General features: G+C 31.6%; 1 protein-coding gene across 3 annotated transcripts in view; it reads right to left on the bottom strand.

Annotated features, from left to right (window-relative positions):
* Positions 1 to 449: 449 nt before the first annotated feature.
* The window catches only part of LOC142323424 (NADP-dependent malic enzyme-like), a 138230-nt gene continuing 118737 nt past the window's right edge, over positions 450 to 19942 (bottom strand). For all 3 annotated transcript variants that reach the window (XM_075363027.1, XM_075363033.1, XM_075363043.1), the window contains exons 12-13: positions 14442 to 14565; positions 450 to 4960 (exon numbers count right to left, since the gene is read on the bottom strand). In XM_075363027.1, coding sequence (XP_075219142.1) covers positions 4791 to 4960; positions 14442 to 14565 — 294 coding nt within the window. In that variant the 3' untranslated portion in view covers positions 450 to 4790. The remainder of the gene's footprint in view (positions 4961 to 14441; positions 14566 to 19942) is intronic.

Here is a 19942-nt window from a genome sequence, read left to right as displayed (position 1 = left end):
AGATCAATAATTTTGGGTTCCTGATGATATTTAAGTCGCAAAATCAGTGCATGTATTTTATGCAGTTTGTACTTCAAACAAGTTAAACTTTTCTTTGACTAAAAGCTCATACAAATACACTAATTTTGTTTCCCAAAATTTAATTTTTAAGTAACTGACTACGGTAATGGTCCTTCAAGTTTTTTCTAGTTCATTGTAAGCATACATCACCTTGATTTCTCTTCTATTATGATCTTATTATTTTTAAATTTTTTGAAAAACAAAAATTTCTATGGAAAAATTACTTGCCAATAAGTAAAATATACAAAAAAGTAATGTAAACGCAAACCATCAATAACTGTTTCAGTGCAGCTTTGTTAAACCAAAATTTATATTATTTCACAAGTCATTTTTCTTATTTGATTTAAATTATTCAAGAAAACAGGCAAGACAACAAATAATAAATACAATGATTTAAAGTAACATTTATTAAATAATAATAATCATTATCATTATTATGGTTTTATAATTATTATAATAACATACTGATTAAATAACATATTTACTAATGTTTACTTTGCAACAAATTTATAATTAATGATTTTTTGAAAACTACAATAAATGCTTCACATTTTTAAATAAAAATACTCTTTATCTAGGTAAACACTGTTTGAAAAAGATTTAACAGACATATTACATCTTACTTTTATACTAGAAAATAATTAAATAAAAGACTATTGTAAATCATTTATGTGAATAATAAACAACAATAACAAAGTTTCTGCGACAGATTATAAAAAAAAGAAATAATATTCTGTTAGGACAGCTCAGCTCAATTTATTCTAAAACGTGAAAATTTTGAATATTTCCTTTCATAAATTGATAAACACTTAAAAATAACAATCTGCACAACCTTTAAAAAAATAACTAATTTTAATCTCACATTCATACTTCTAAATGGGTTTTAATCCATAATTTTTTCTCTATCAAATTCATACAAAGCATACATGCTTATATCAGCTATCAATCTTTGGTCAATTAATATAAAATCTATCACCAATTTTTCACAAATAAAAAAGAAAAATTAAAAACATCACAGCATTAGGTAACAATTTCAAATTTTCTACGAAGTATATAATAAATTGCTCTTAATGAGTTTTGCTTAAATATCCACATATTTGATGCATTATAAAATTCTTCAATAAGAATTTACAAAAAGATATAAATCAATCAGTACAGAACCTCAAAATTATGGCTGTATTTTTTTATATCTGAAACAAAATTTAAATGTAAAAAAAACACTGAGTTACCAAAAAATTATAATGGCAGTATTTATTATTTTTTTTTATATCAATAAATAATAAACGCAAAAGTACAATAGAGACTTGATTAAAAGGAAAAAAACAAATACTGTTTAACTTTTACAAATGTAGAGTATATATGTTCATAAATAAATTTAATTTATAAAGTAAATTAAATATTTAACCATAAATGAAAATTTATAAATATGTCACATTTGCAATATAGAAATTACAAAAGGGGTCTTTCAAATTGAGTGCAAAAAATCAACTGATTGTGGTAGACAATTTTTAAAAAAATTTGTGAAGCGTCATTTGTTTTCAGTAGTTTATAAAAAATCATAATGGAATGCTTCACGCAACGTTTACAAATCATATTCATCGTTTACAAATTTATTATCAAATCAGTTACAGCTACATATTGTGTATTTCGCAATATTTACGGTATGTATATCGGCCAAACAAAAACACAATTCATAGTTTGATTAAAAAATTCAAAAAGAATTTTCTGTATTTGATGCTGAAATATCAATTCACAAAAGAAATGCAAAGAGTCAAGAGAATACTACTGCTGAATATAAAAGCAAGTGTTGGTGAAAATCAAAATTTATTTGATTTACATTATTCACAAGAACTGGATCTCTCTTCAACAATATCGCGAATTTTGCATTAAGATCTTTGTAAACTCTACAGCAGCTTGAAGTGAATTCAAATTCAAAAATCACAGTTTGGTGTGTATTATGGGATGGTAGCATCATTGGGTCATTTTTTTAAAATGAGATGCTGTTACAATAAATGGTGAATATGCTACTAAGTTAAGATTTATTTTTTTTTTGTTTTCAACAGGATGATACCACATACTACACAGCTGATGAAACAATTCAGTTATTATGTACAAGGTGTGGTAATTCTATAATTTCATGAAATGGTAATGTCAGTTGGCTACCAACTGATTTTATCCTTAGATTTATTTTTTCTGGGGTTATGTTAAGTTACATAGCAACAAATAATTGATGACTTGAAAGCAGATTCAATGCATTATTAGTGAAATTCAAGGTAATTTTTGTGAAAGTGATGCAAAATTTTGTTGATGCCACATGAATGATACTGTTTTTCAAACATAATGTAATGTTATAAGCTTCAAAATAAAAAATAAATATTGGTTGATATCACACATACTTTTTGATTTATTGCAATTTACTTTTTGTGCTGAAAGACCCTGTAAATAAATTTAATTATTTATTTCACAGAAAACAAAACAAAAATTAAATAACAATTTACTTCCAATAATGTATTTTAATGATAGGCAGATTTATATAACTATTATCATTTCCAATAATATAAATTATGGCAATAACTAAATATTATTATTCTAACATAAGTAATAAGATAGGTTTCAGTAGCATAAAATCGACTATGAATACAATTAAACTAAAATAAATCTATTTTTCTTAAGATTAATACTGAACATATTATATTAACATAAACAATATAAAGCCTTCTTAAAGGAACTTAAATTAAGAAACATCATATTAAGAATAAATAATAATAGTAATTTTGTTTAAAAATATCTTAGTATTATAAATAAAATAGTATTAGTTACAATTAAATATCTTTTTTTACACGCAAATAAAATTTAATCACAATTATATAAGAATAAAATTATGAATTGCAACTGCAACTGTTGAATTAAAAAATATAACCACAAAATTTTATAAACATTTATTAACAGACAATTCAGTATTATTTAATCATAATAAGTAATGATTAAACTAAATATTTAATAAATTAAAATGATAATACTGAAAATTATTAATGAAAACCTAATTATTACAAAATGTTTTAAACCTAAATAAATGTTTTATACTCTGCGTCTTTCTATTTCAATTTTTGCATTTATTTTTTTAAATTATCATACTGATGCTAATGGGACAGCCAATTATTATTACTTTTTTAAATTCATCATATCAGGATAGCCTTAGTGGGTGGTTCAATTATGTGAAATAAAAATTTTTAAACTAAAAAAAAAGTTTTCATTTACTCTTTTTTATCACTTCTAATATCTATGACAACTAATACTGCCATTAATCTGGAGTTGATGTACACTAAAATATCAAATACAGATGAGTGTTCACCGTTAAATAATGTACTACATGAATACTAAACTTAATTGACAACAAAAAAAAAGCTCATCTTTTTTTCAATATTTTACATCAAATTATGTTATTAAGTACATAATAAAATCAAAATATCCATAACTAAGATGATATTTGAAACAGTTCAATAATCTTTTTTCAACAGTGAAAAACTTACTTAACTGTAACACAACTCTAAAATAATATTAATAATGACTGAAATTTTAAGCTTATTATAAACTGAATTACAATCTGAAAAAAACCACTTCCATCATAAGTAGTTAACATTATATCTAAATGAGAAAAATGGAGACAAGCTGTTTTAATTAATGAAATGATTCTTCTCAGTCAAAAATGTGAAAAAATATTTCAAACAAAAATAAATAAGTAAGACTTAAAAATAATACTTTAATGTTTAATATTATTATTTTCAATTATCAAATCAAACATAATACTGCAAAACAAATGATAATCACAAATTTGTAGGTACATCAGTAAAAAAGAAACTTAATTTATTACACATGAAACACGACAAATCTTATCTAATTGACTATTTTCTGTAAACATAAAAAAAATATAACACACTGATATCATAAAGTAATTCATAATTCACTAACTGTGTTTCTATAACACACCTTATCTCAATAAAGGCTGTGAAGATTATGATAAATTTATACAGATCTAAATACTACAAAGCAATACATAAAATATTGCTGTTTACCCTTTATTACTTTTAAAAATATTATTATTAGACAAAATATGAACATTGTGTTATTTATAAGATATAAATAATCATTGCTTAATAAATAAATTCTATGTACTGAATCTATAGTAAATTAATAAATAAATAAATACATACTGTTACGTTTGACAACAATAAAAATGTGTCCTAATTACTTTTCATTAAATTTAAAAGATTAATTTGAATATTATAATAAAATACATTTTTTTATTACTTACAGAACAATAATAATAAAATAATACTATGTATTTGGAAACAACTGAATGCATATTTTCATACTATGATAAAATTATCATATTAAAAATATTCTTTAAATAACATTAATAATTGTTATAAAAAAATACATAAAACCAAATTGTCACAAACTGAATAAGTAACACTAATATAACAGCTATGACAACAATTAATAAATAACATTCAAATGAATAGGTTGAGTGACTATATGGTACAACTCTGCACAAGAAAATAAGTCAATGCTGAAATTATTCTGCATTTGACAAGAATTTTGAATAATTTAACACATCATTATTTTTATATAATATTTGTCATTCTCATTAACTTCAATAACATTTTTTAATATTTTAATCGTATTAATAATAAATAATACTCTTTCTATTTATCACCTCATTTTTTAAACTAATGTTTTAAATGCGCTCCACTAATTTCAGACACAGGAACAGTTTTTGGTTCTTGTTGTTCTGGCCATGAATATCTAGATGGTAGAGGGCAATCATAATTGTAATCATACTGTGTACTTTCAATAAATTTCTTTTTATCAACTGGTTCTGGATATGTTGAAGCAATACCTACAACAAACAAAATAATTATTTATTAATCTTTATATCACATAAACACTATGCTAGAATTCATTAATAATAATGAGTAAAACTCTGATATTATTTAATGAAGCATAACTAAATCATAAAACTGGCTGATACAGAGATAAAGACTTTGGTTTTAACATATTAAATTACTGAGGAAGAGATCAGTTTTATATAAATCAACTTAATAATTATTTTTACTTATTTTAGGTCTCTGACTTCCTATGAGTAAAATGAAAAATTACTTTGTGATCAAATCACATATGGTGGTTAGTTTAAATGAGGGAGAATAAAGACCACAGACCACCTTGCCATAAGGCTTTTTTGAACATTGTTATTCCTGTCATTGTTCTTAAATGGGGGCACCTTTCGTAAGTTGTACTAATCAAAGTATGAAAAGAATTTTCACATTTTTGCAAGATTCTAATCTTCACCTTTATCAATCTTTTTACTGATTTTTTTTTTAGCCTCACCTATTATAAATAATTATAAGACTAGTTTCACTAAGTACACCAGTTTGAACAGAAATTAAGGAAGACTACCAGATTTGATTCACTGTTTCATCATCAAAGAAATAGAAATGATAAATTTATGTTTCGTAAACATAATATGACTTAGTAAATACCTGAAAGGATTTTTCCAGAAGATCTTGTCAGAATTATGATCCAATTCTTAATCAGAGATGATTTTGTGTGACACTGTTATTAAAATTTATCTCAAAGTGGTTTTAAATCAGTTTAAGTACATATACGGCCTATGTTATGGAAATTGACAGTTGAAAATACCAAGGTATATCATCCTTTTTCATCATCCACCCCTTTTACTTACCCTTGATCCCTACTCTCCCATTATCAGTTCTGTGGGTAAAGACCTGAACTTGAGTTCCTGAGTTCCCATGCTGAGAATGGAGTATCTACAAGATCCCGAATTGGATGTACAAAATATCCTTGATATCTGGTGGGTGGCTGCCTGTGTACTGATTAATGGACCTCCTATTGGTAAAACACAAATATGGAGTGTTTCCTAATATATGTCACAAAAACATGATTGGGTCTTTCGGCCTTCATCCATTAATAAAAGTGTTTCTATGTTAGGCATGTACTGATATGTAGTTCCTCAAAGACAGCATCATTAATGATTAATCATTATCAATATATAACCTTTGTTTAGTAAATAGTTTAAAGTTAGTGTCAAGTCCATATTTGATGTTAATGTTTCAAGAGAAGTGATAATAATAACTTTATGACAAGTTAAAGCTTACTTTATTATATATCTTAAAAACTTTTCTGAAATACCAGCCATCTCTGGTAAATTATTTTTTCATAAGTTGATATTATTCACGATGTACAATAAGGCCAATTTTGACTTTGCCTTACTGTACACCGTTAATACTCTCCTTGTAACAGCAGTAACAAATGTATGTTTGTGTAACAAGCATACAATATTGTCACAGTTCAGTTCAAAATGTACTGTACCTATGCCAAATTATGCATTTTTGTTTAAAAATTAGCTAATGACCACTTGAATGGTTAATGAACCACTGCTGTATTGCATGAAAAAATAAAGCACACAATAAAAATAAAGAATTTCTGTAAAGATGATGTCTGTTTAATGATTGTAATCCTAGCAGATGCCCACTTACCATAACATAACAAATGGTGAAAGACTGCCTATGATTAAAGTAATAGAAGGTGAAGCTAAGCTAGCACAGATGTTAGAGTATCAGTAACTAGTTGCTACAATCTTGTCTCTTCATGTAAGATGCATCATGTTTATCATCCTGACCCTGTAGGGGAAGACAACCTCCGCCACCCACTCTGTTCTGAGCCCTTATGGGATTTACCAGATGTTATCTTCAAAACCTCAGCTTTTGAAATATTCCGGTCTGCCTCGGGCAGGATGCCACCGATGCAAATGCCACGAGTGACATTCCCATCAGTGTACTACTAATTAATGAACTCAAATCACACACTGCTCACTGAGTATTAAGCAAGACTGAAAATACCTAGCCAACAAAGGAATTACCTACCCATAGAAGGTAAAAGTGAATTATTCAACACGTAACATAAAAATATTACTTGAACTATAACAACACAGTAACACTGAAACAAAGGACAACACAGTAACACAGTAACAAGGACAAGAACAACAAAAACATAACTTATAAAACAAAAATAGAATAAAAGAGAAATCCAAGCAGAGCTCTGGATCCCCTCAGCAATCCTTTCCTTTGCTAAATACACTACAAAACTCTCCACTATTCGGCCATTTCGGTATACTCTCCCATTCGGCCTGGCTCCTCCAATTTACACGGAGATCCAATACCAACCCGATAAGATCAAGCTAACAGATGGTCTCTGTATGCATTAACTCGTATTTTGAGCACTCAAAAAGAACATGGTATGTGTTGTCCAATTGTCCAAACTGAGGACACACCCCAGAATTTACCAGGCTGAATTTCTGCAGTGTGTCCCTAAAAGCACCATGGCCAGAAAGAAATTGCGTCACATATTTATTAGGGAGCACTCATAAGGCGTCTAACGCCCACCATCTTCTCATTTAATCTGGCCTGCCACAAGGCATTGCCATGTTGTTCAATTTCTCAAAATTTATCCAAAGTCAACTCACCGGACTTCTTAGCAACATACTGCTGCTGCTTCTCATCCGCAATCAAGTCTATCGGTTTCACACCTGCAATCACCAAGACTGCCTCTCGTGAAATGGTACGGTAACCACCAGTTACCATTAACAATATTAGTTATTGAGCCCTTAATGTACGTCCTGATCTTTTATATTTTAGCCTGTCCGCCCAAACAGGTGCCACATATAGCACAGTAGCACACACACCTTTATACAGGATGCTCATGGTCTTAAAGTTAAGATCCCAATCAGGATTGACCACATATCGAATACTGAAGAAGGCATTGCAGGTCCTCTCTGCGATGTATTGAAGGTACTTCTTAAATTGCAGTTTCTCATCAAGAAACACCCAAAGGTACTTTTGAACATACTTTATACACTAGCCTGCCATCGAATCATGGATACACTGACTCACTGCCAAACAGCCTTTGAGAAGCATCATCGTGGTCTTTTCTGAGCTAAACATCATCTTGTGTTAATGACCCTACAGCTCAAGCATCCTGCAAGCCCGAGTGGCTCAGAGCTCAACCTCCCTCCACGAGCTTCCTTCGACCAGCAGGAGCCCATCGTCAGCATCAGCCACGATGTAACAACCACTGGGCAGCCGCAGGAGAGATCACAACTCCAACACCCACAATAATGGACCCAAAACGCTGCCCCAGAGACATCCCTTAGACAGTGTCTTGCCAACCTCATGGCCACCCTCATGGAGCAGCACATCCCGATGACTGAAGTAGCTTTGCATAACTTGCAATTCACTTACAGTACATTCTCTTTTTTGGAGTTTGTAAATAGCAGAAGGCCACCATAGATTATTGAATACTCTGGAAATGTCCAGGAAAATCCCCAGGACATATTCCACCCCCACTGGTTGTTACCACACTCATCACACAGAGTATGGCGTTCTCCGTACCCTTTTTGGGATGAAAATCATACTGATTCCCAATCAACAATCTTTGCGAGGTTAACCTCTCATTTATACACAGATACAGAACCTTTTCAAAGACCTTGCCAATAACCGGAAGTAATGTCAGAGGCCTATATGACAAACTAACAGCAGGATCCTTGTCACCACCTTTAAACAATTTCACAAGCCCCTTCTTCCAACACACAGGGAAGTACCTTCCAAATAACAATTTATTAAATACACATGTAACAGCTCTCACACTCACCCCAACTGAGCGAACAAGAAGCTCCGCCGTTATTCCATCAAAGCCTGGAGCCTTACCCCTAGCTAAACTACAGATAGCATGAAGCACCTCAGCCTCGGTGATCTCCAAGGATACTGCACCCCCGCGGAACTGAGCGACCTGTTGCCACACGTGCAGATTGTATGCGGTCTCCAACTTCACTATCATCAGGCACTAAATCATCTAGTAATTTGTGTAAAATCTCAGACGTATCCGAAATTACACCAAACCTAGTCAAGAGAGCAGACAGAAGAACGTTCTTTCATCGTTTGTGTCCCAATACCCTATATACTATGCCCCAGGGATCCCTGCTCCCCTGCTCATGAACAAAGGAATGCCAGGAGTTCTTTTTTGCAGTCCGGACTTTATGAAAGTAATGACACTTCAAAGCCCTGTATTCAGCAACAATAACAGCCTGTCGTTCCGGATCACCCTCACGTTGAGAAGTTCTCCGCAAGTGACAAACTGTCCTCTTCATGCCGGACAGCTCCCTATTCCACCATGATGCAATCCTCTCTCGACCGGAACTTTGGGGAATTGTACACTCAGCAGCATCAAGAAAAGCTGCCAACAAACAAACTGCCAGATCTTCCAAATCAAAGACATCCAGACTCTGATCCAAAACCCAGAGCCTGGTCGAAAGTAAATCAACAAATTTCTTCCAGTCTGCATGCCTGTGCAGGAAACGACCCTGCTGAACCAAAACGTTACATCGGTAGCGTTCACTCAAGCCACCAGCAATCTCATAGACAATCAATCGATGATCACTCGAGGAATCATCAACTACCTTCCAATTACAAACATTGGCAGGGATAAACCTACCAACAGTAACATCCATGTTCATTCCACCAAACAATCGATGCCCATCTACCAAACCTGTGTAGGTGGGCAACTCACCAGGTACATTATATACCTGTAGATCATGCTGGGCCAAAAAGCGCTCTATTAATTCACCACCAAAATCAGTGAAACTGCTACGCCACAAGAGTGACTTAGCATTCACTTCCGCACCTATAAGGATTGGACCAGTGCCAGAGAATCGCAGGATTTTATCCCAGACCTCAAGATGACGATCAGCAGGATCTCTATACTGGAAATATGAACTAGCAACATACGGATGCAAGTTCTGAACATCCACACGGACAACGACATGATGATTATGTGAGAGCTGTTGAATAAATACACAATCAAGCTTCCTTCTGCCCAAAACAGCAAACATGCTTTCAGAACCACAATAGAACCTCTTCCAAAGAGAAAAACCTGGCAGATCATTGGATACAATATATGGATGCAACAAAACAACATCCAAACCTCTACGTAATGCAATCTCTCCAAACTCAACCTGAGCAATGTAAGCACCCTGAGCATTCAATTGACCAAATTTAATCATTTAATGAAATAGAATTATAATACATTTCGAGAGCTCTCTGATAATATCCACAATCTTTACTGCTCATAGAGTTCTTATAATCCTTCCGAAGACATTTGCAATTAATACCAGTCAGACCTTCTGTCTTCTTTGGACACTCCTCACGCATGTGTCCTTCATCACCACAATGAGCGCAAACTACAGGATGTTCATGGAACTTAGCCCTGTGACCAAACATGCAGCACTTAAAACAGCACTGAATAACTAAATACTTCTTAACCTTACACGAAGAGAAGTCTACAAACAACCTACCATCTGCAGTGAAGCTGCCGAAAAGTTTAGGACTAACCTAAAATATCCCACGATAGAGTGAGATATCTGTCTTGCACCTACCCGATTTAAATAATAATCAACATTCAGACTTGAATGTAGCCTCATCCATCTGAGTATTTTGCTCTCTAATGAGAGCCATTAATTCTTCCTCAGACAGCCATAGATCTATGTCATAAACAATCACTTTAGGACGTCTCTTGCCTTTAGGGTCTACTTTCATGTCGGACTTTAAGAAGTCAGAGATGAAGGGGCCGCACAGTTTCTTTGTCATCAGCAATGATGACTAAACCCTTCTTCGTTTCTCTAACATTACGAATTCTCAGGTTCTGCCTCTTATGTCGAAGGACGGCCTGAAATTCGTTCTTCATCTCCTTAGTTGTTTTAGTAGTTGCCTTCTCCTTTAGGTTGACGAACACAACCTCTGGTTGCTTATGAGACAGACTAGCCTCCCACCTCCCTTTCAGAATCTCCGTGTAGCATTTACCCTGTGGAACCATGAGAGGGGCTGAAACTATCTCCCTCACAACCTCTCTCACCTCAGGCTTAGTAGCCAATATTTCATAGCCTTGAGCAAAGGCCTCAACAATGGGTTGTAGTTCCCTGATCTTAGGGAAATTCTCACCCAGCACATTAGCCTTAGCACCTCTTGGGTACTACAAAAATTGAATCAAGAAGTTGTACTTCTCTTCAAACGCTCGCACTAACAGAACCAAACCTCCAGTCCTCCCATTACCTTCAGAAAACTTTTCAATCATTAAATGAGCAGTATTCTTTCCAGCCCACAAAGAACCGGAAGCACTTGCTCATGACCCCTCATGAAGCTTTATCCAGAAGCGGATAAAGAGTCATTGAGCCTAACCTCAATTGTCTCCATAATCTCTTCGCAAGGTTTAGCCCGCTTGGACTTACCCTTTATTACGTCAGTTTCAGACATTTCCGAAATCACAAACACAACAAAAATAATAACATAAAGAATGGTAATTAATTAACACTAAACACAAAATAAACAAAAACAGTATTTTGCAAACATATATAAACAATTGGCCAATAACAAGCACATACACCGACGACGTTGACCAATTGCAGGCTACATACAAAAAGACGGTTGCTATCAACAGCAGCTGTTAAAAATAAAATAACAGCTAACTTAAAAATAAATAAATATCTGAAACTGAAGCAACACTAAACAACAAAAACAAAAAAATATACAACAAAACACAGTAGAAATATTGGTTTCATCCCCGGGTGCGCAGTTCAGAGGGAATTTAAACTACACACCAAACTATCCTAGATAGCCTAACAGGATACCGATGCAAATTAATACCAAACAAGACTAATAAAACACTCCAGAAGCCCTAAAACAAGTACAAAACCATAAACATAGTAAACACAATCAACTAACAAACTATAATATGATGATAACGTTACACCAAATAAATATCCAAATAGTGGAGCCTAAACACAAACTCAACCTTTCCTACTTGTGTAACGTGTTGAACTATCATGTTTACCAACAAATTGTTCCTAAACTGTTGTCAACTGACCATAAAGAAACAAAACTGATACTGGCAAGAGACCTTAAAATAATGGCAGGAACAGCCACTGTGCTTTCTCACTTTTCAACAGGTGATTTTTAGTTATCTTGTTTGAAATACACTCTGAAAGAAAGCAATGCAATGACACCAGTTACATTAAAACTGATGTTACAAACAGTTCAAGTATCCAGTAATGTTCTATAAAACCTTATAGTCATCAGCAAGTGAGTAGCTGCTAAATAGAATAGTTTAAAGGAAATATCAAGTATAACTTTTTTTAGTACTCAGCTTTTATAAAATAAGTGTGTTCTGAGAATTTTTTAAAATATTACTTATGGAATTAAAGTGATTTATAGGGGTTAATTTCTTCTTTTTTTGAGGAGTAAAGTAGGTTCCATTTCTATAGCCAGATGAGAGGTGTAGTCCCTCCTAAGCGTATACAAGAATTATTAGATCCTCACAGTAATATGACACACAATCAATATCGCAAGTACTTGTCCAAGTTGTGCCATTCAGGAAGTGCTGCAAACGTGATTAAAAAAATAATAAATGGTTCAATTTGGTAAAGCTAAGAGACAACTTTTACTTAGCTGGATTTGTGTAGAAAGAACTGAATCATAAGAGAATCTGAATTGTCTAGTAACTGAAAGAATAGTTATATTTTTATAACTAATAGTGTATATTTTTAAAACAAGGTATATTATTATAAACAGAATTCAAACTTTTCATTGCTGATCAAATCACTAAATTGAAGTCAAATAAATTGCTAATATCTTAAAAACAGGAGCAGTTATTGAATGATTTTTATGAAGTTTTTATCATAAAATTTTACATGAAAGATTAACACAAAACTCTGTTTAAGAAATTTAAGCTGAATTAAAAATGGTCAATACAAATTTCAAACCTGCTGTATAGTAATACTATTACACCAGTAAATACCTAGTGTCTGGAAAAGGACTCCACAGATTTAAATTACAATTACTTCATTAAATTTAGAATAAGAAATGTATGTGTTTTATCACATGAAAGTGCAAAGTCTAAATATTTTTTTTACCTATTAATATAATTCAATATGAGTACCATATACAGATCTGCAGACACCAAACCAATAAATCCACATCATCCCACATTCTGGCGAGTATATCTGCAGCTATCATTTCCATGGCTGCTGTTATTCTCTGATACAGGTGGTCATATGACTGAATTTTTTCTTGGTGTCTTTTACGTAGTCCCAAAAGAAGAAATCCATTGCTGTCAATTGGGACTTCGCAGTGGCCAAGCGATGAAAGCTTGTCTGCCTATCTACACTTCAAGGAACCTGTCATTTTTTTTGTGCATACTTCTGAGTGGAATGGAGGGGCTCATCCTGTTGGTAAATTAGGTCCTCCATATTTCCATTCTGTGTAAACATTTTTTTCTTATATGTTCAAGTACACTATGCCAGTAATTGGACTTTTATGTAAATAAAATGTATTATGGATACCTGGATACCACATCAGACATTCATTTTTGGATAGTTGTGGATAAATTCCACCAATACGTGAGGGTTTTCTGAGCCCCATATTTGACAACTATCATTCATAACTTCATGAACATGAAATTTTGCTTCATCAGAAAATAAAATGTGCTGCCGATAGTTTTCATCAGTAAAAATGAGGCCTTAAATGATTGTTACAAATTGAGCTCTTTGTGGCTTATTGTTAGCTTTAAATTTCATGGAGTAGCTGCAGTTTATAACCCAAGAAGTTTAAATTACTTGTGAACATCATGGACAGTACTTTTAGGAGTGTTTAGTTGATGTAATACTATGAACTGAACATTTTGATTTCATTGGAAAGTCCAAAATGTCTTTCTGTATTTACGGCAGTTCTTTAGGCTTACCTGATGAGTTCCTTTCAAAATGCTTCCGTTTCCCAACAACTGTTTAGGAAATGTACTGTTTCTACAGTAGACTCGTACATAAATTTCTTTGTATGACAGTTACTGATTTTGTTTCTGAGAACCAGTATATACACTGTCCTTTTCTCTTGTGGTGATCCATGGTATTGAACCCCAAGCTCATAACAGCTTAATCTATGCAACAGTCAGAAAATACAGCTGCTATCTGGTGGAGAATGTGCAAACTAAGAATTAATTGTTGTCGCTTCAAGATTACACATAAAACAGTATTAAGTGCTGTAAAATAAAAACTATATTAATTGTTAAAACTCCAGAGTTCTTTTTCGGACACCTTGTATTTGTTTATCTTCTAGTGTACCCATATTTTGTAATAATAGATTGTTTACCTAATTTTTCAAACACCCTTTATACTCATCCAAATTTTTTGCAGCTCAATGATGTTTCATAAAACAATTCTAAAGTTTAAGAGTCAAAAAGTAAATAAACATTAATAAGCTTACCTTTTTCATAAGCATATTTTGCAATGCGCGTAGCAATTTCCAGAGATACTTCTCTAATTTTGCTTAACGGTGGATATAGACTGCCTTTCTGAATATCTTCCTCTTTGACATAATCAGCAACAGTCTAGAAAAAAAGTTCAGGAACATCTCAGGCAAGTAACTTAACAAAATGATAACTGGAGTTTACAGACAAATTGCATACAAGACAGGAGTAGGAAAACACTGTGAAAAAATGGTGTAAAAAATTCATCACTCTCAACAGTAAAGTGATGAATATTCAATATTCAGTGCTTTTTGTTTTTAACTATAATTATGTATCGTGAATATGTGATCAATAAAGATCACTGATATGAGTCAAATTCTCAGTGTTTCAGAGGGATATACAGATTACACTGATAAACATAATTTTTGTTTCCTAACATGCAATACATAATTTTAATTTGTTCTTTGATGCTGAAAACAAATACGAACTCAGAATCTTCCCATCACCTACCATTTTTAAAAAAAATTTAATTAAAGGATTTCAATGTACGGTTAGTATTTTAAGCTCTTATATTATATTTTGTTAGCTCATTTTTTATTGTTTAACTTTGTTAACATAATTTGTAAGCTATAAATAAATAATACTAGACAAAGAATTAAATCATATAGTCATATATTATGACATCACATCTAATACTGAAGAATGAGCCTTCATGGACAAGATTAATCTTGCCTGTAGAGGTCAAACATGTAACTGAAAACACAGCTGTGTTGTTTGTATTAAGCACTGGATTTAGGAATGAATTAATTTTGTATACTGTCATAATGGCTCAAAATTGTGTAAATGATGTAGATGCCTTTTGTTAAGTATGTGGTGAGTTTACCATGAAATCAAATAGAAAAAACATTACACCTTTAATTAAAAAAGCATATCATTTGTACTTTCAGTGTAAAATTGGTGATCAGGATAAGATATGGCTCCTCATATAGTATACACTAATTGTTCTGTATATTTAAGAAGATGGCTGAAAGGTACATGGAAGGCTTTGCCATTTGGTGTACCTACGGTTTGACGTGAACCAAAGGATCATGTATGTAACCGATTGTTACTTTTGTTTAACAAGTGTCTGGAATGTCTAAAAAATGTAAATGTACTGTAAAATATCCTTCACTGCAATCTGCAATCAGGCCTGTACCTCACAGTGAAATTATTCCGGTTCCTGAGCCACCTGTGAATGTATTTTTCGAAAGCAGTGATGAAGAATCAGTACTGAAGAAGACAACAATGATTTTGATTTGTAATTACAATCCAGTAAGCCAAATCTTACATCCAAGGTGAATTAAATGACTTTATTAGGGATTTAAATTTATCAAAATATCAAGCTGAACTGTTAGGATCAATACTGCAAGGTTGGAATTTACTTCAAAAAATAAAAATTTCAGGCTTTCGAAGCCGACAAAAAGAACTTTCTCAGTACTTTATTGATGAAAATAATTTGCTTTATTGCACAAATATTGATGAGCTTATGTTGCACTTAGGATAAGTTCATAAACCTGAGGACTGGTGCCTTTTCATAGATTCGTCCAAGTATAGTTTAAAAGTTCTACTACACAACAGTAACTACACAAAGGGTAAATTGGCACTTTAATCACAAAATATTTCAGGGCTTCTGAATAAAAGAAAAGGTGATAAGGAAATGGCTACTTGCCATTTTTGAAATTGCTATAAAAAAATTTTGAGTAGTAATGAAAACAGTGGGCTCAGTAAATGGTTTTGGAGGGTGATTATTCGAAAGGTGATTTAACAGATCTGTAACTTATTTATAGGTCTAATTCATTTTTTTTTTTGTTAACTTCTATCCAATGGGGAATTTTATTTTGAACATGATGGCAAAAATTGTAGGTTCAATTCTGAATTTTTAGAAGTTATTTAGCTTGGTAAACAATGTACCTTCACAGAGGCATGTTTCAACAGGAAGAATTGTATAAGTCATTGGACATGTGGAATATGCAAAGTGATAGACTAAAAAAATTGTACACTAAAACTTTTTGTGAACTAAAAAAATACATAATGTACAAATATACAGACTACTGAACACAGAAATAAAATACAAACAGAAATTTGTTTTGACAAAAACCTAAAAATTTAGTTTGAACAATAATCCCAAATTAATCTCACTACTGCAGCTCAACTTTGTAAAAGCTCTACTTAGAACCTATATAGGAATCAAAATCTTAGTTGTACAAAAAGTTTAAAAACAAATTTTGCCAGGAGTACAATGTTGCAAGGAAAATGATGATAAGAAAATACTGTCCCTGTATCAAACAAAGAAAGACAAATGTGATCTCTGTGTAGCCTTTAAAATTAAAAATTTGTCTGAAACAGAGTACAAAGAACACATTCCACTCAAAAATGAAGCAAGAGATTAAAAATCCCAGAGCAAATAGTCTCTAAATGAAGTGTTTACTATAGATAAATGTTTATAGATAAATTTTATTTATTTTTGTTTATAGATTAATTTTTATTAATGCATCCAGATAGTAAAGAAAAGATTATGCACTGGAGTGATGGGTGTACCCATAAAAATCATAATGTAACACTAGTTCTTTTCAATCTATTAAAACAGAATAAAGAAGAAATCATAAAAAAATATTTAATGAAGGATTACAATCAAACAGAGACAAATTGTACACACTACAACTGAAAGAAATTTATTATAAATTGAAATCTATTATAAATGTTCCAGCAGATTATGTAAGAGTTTGCAGATCAGCTTGCTTTAAAGCTCCTTATATACGAGGGTGGTCCAGAAAGTAACTTACGTTTGTGCCTAGCGTAGAAATGGGTGGGGAAAGAGCCCACCATCAAAATGTTTCTATACTTAGCACACATCAAGCTGTCACAGCGTGTAGACTGTGATTTTTCTACTTTGTTCGTTGTGAATTATTGAAAAGGGCACACTTCAATAGAAAATCCCACAAGTTGTGAGGTGCATTCAGTGATTAGATTTTTACTAGCAAAAAACCTCAAACCAACTGAAATTCATCGGCAATTTTGTGAGGTTTACGGAGGTGGAATAATGAGTGAAGGTGGAGTGAGGCAGTGGTGCATTCAATTTAAAGATGGCCGCACCAATATTCACGATGAGGATTGCAGTAATCGGTCTAGACTTGTGACTGATAAACTGACGATGAAAATCAATGATAAAATTCATGAGAATCGCCACATTACAATTACGGAACTAACTCTTGCATCATTTCTCCCCAATTTCACGAAGTTTACTGCATGAAATTGTATGAGGGAAGCTTGGTTATCACAAGTTTTGTGCAAGATGGGTGCCAAAAATCTAAGGTAGCAGATTTCTACAGAGAAGGAATTGAAAAGCTTGTGCATCGTTATGATAAGTGCCTCAGTTTAAATGGCAAGTATGTAGAAAAATAGTTTAAGATTGTCCCTTTCAAATGTATATAATAAAATTAATTTTTTTATTTGGTTGGTTTTTTTAATTTCAAAACGTAAGTTACTTTCTGGACAGCCCTCGTAGTAAATTGTCACAAGATTTTTAAAAATTTTGATGGAAATTAAAAATTTTACAATAATATGACCAGGGAAAGGATCAGTTCACCTACTGTAGCTGAAATTAAATAAATAAAATATACTTAAAATTTTGTTCAAACTTAGCCATTCAGTTAATCTCTTTCCTTTTTCTGTTTAGCTTCCGTAACCACTGTAAGGTATTACTTCAGAGGATGATATGTTGAATGTAAATGAAGTGTAGCTTGTGCAGTCTCAGGTTGACTATTACTGAGGTGTGGTTAATTGAATACCAAAGAACACCAGTATCCATGATCTAGTATTGAAATCCGTATAAAAGTATCTGCGCCTTTACTAGAAATTGAACTCTGAAACACTCGACTTAGAAATAAGCCAATTTGCGATGATTTAACCACTAGACCAGCTCGGTGGGCAAAAAATTCACTTGATTTAAGTTTTTAAACAGCCATTAAAAATAAATAAAGAAATGTTTACACATTTGCAACAATTGAAAAGAAATACTGAACCGAACTATCACAAATTTTACAATGACTTGCCTCACTAACTAAAAAATAAAAATAATTTTATTACAAAAGAAGACAATTTAACTTCCATCATAGATTTTTTTTTATTATTCTACTTTTTTTATAAATCATATTTTTATTAAGATTATTTACTACTGATATAGTATTACCATTATTTTTAATAGTGACAAAAATAATATATATTTACCAATTCCCCACATTTTGAGATTCCTACACAACTAGAACTAATTTTTTTCAAATTTACTTAATAAAAATAAATTTTAATTAATTAGTACTATAATAAATTGAAAGATATATACATTCTTACTTTTCCAAGCCATCAATCTGATACGAATTACTGCTGTTGAATCCGTAAAAAAAAAAAAAACTTTTAGTAACATTTAATGAAACAATTAGTTACGAATTTACACAGTTTTTATAACTTTTTAAGCTTTACTACTTCCATGTTCATTGTTTACATTCTTATAAATGTTAAGGTTTTAAAATACTGTAATAAAATTAAAATGTTTAAAAGTAAACAATGTTTTATTTATGATTTTTCATTACACAGTCAATATTGTTCAAAGTGTTTTTGTATTGTTATTCATCTTTGTTTAACCCCTTGTTTAATATTATTCAACAGAGAACTTCATATTTTCAGAAATTTGTCTGAAACCTCATAACTCCACAACAAATTGAGAAAATTCTAATTACTATATTTTAAAACAATTATTTATCATTGGAAAATTCTGCTACAGAAGTTTAAACAACATTAACTAAAATTTGTAGTCTAGAATTAATTTTTGTAATCCTGGAAAATCATGATGAGAAGGGTTAAGCATTTTACAGATTGGTGAATGACATATTTTTCCTTTAATAAATCAACATTTTCTTGGATTTGAAATGATTTTTTTCTGTCTACATATAATAATGTTTTTATTTCTCAATAATGTAATTTTTTTCTGTACCTATAAAACTTAAAATGGAATTGTACTAAGTTAATTGTGAATGAATTTGAATCACTCTATTAATGGTATTCTTAGGTAGCTGGGGTTCAACTAAAATTAATTTATCAGAATAAACTGGTATTATCTTACAAAAGTTAACTGGACTTGTAGCTTGTTAAGCAGTATCTTATCTTTAACAAAACATACTGCTGATCTGATAATGTAGCAGAATTCCTGACAGCACTATGAGGATTCAACTAGTTTCAGAATAAATTAGATAACCAAAGCTTAACAGGATTACTAATTCAACAAATTAGCAGTGAAAAGTCACCAGGTAAACAAATTGGTCAATTAAATTAGTCATGTTTGCTATATTTACCATGCTGAATTAAGGATTCAGAGCTATTAAAAAACACAAATGTTAAATTCAGTTTATTAAAGAAAAATATTTTTTAAACATTATTTTTATTTACATATTATTATTTATGAAATAGAAAATTTTATTTTATAGCA

The sequence above is a fragment of the Lycorma delicatula genome, chromosome 1, assembly GCF_047948215.1.
Source record: "Lycorma delicatula isolate Av1 chromosome 1, ASM4794821v1, whole genome shotgun sequence".
In the NCBI taxonomy this organism is placed as follows: Eukaryota; Metazoa; Arthropoda; class Insecta; order Hemiptera; family Fulgoridae; genus Lycorma; species Lycorma delicatula.
Note: the sequence above shows the minus strand (reverse complement) of the source record. Positions and strands in the feature narration are given on the sequence as shown.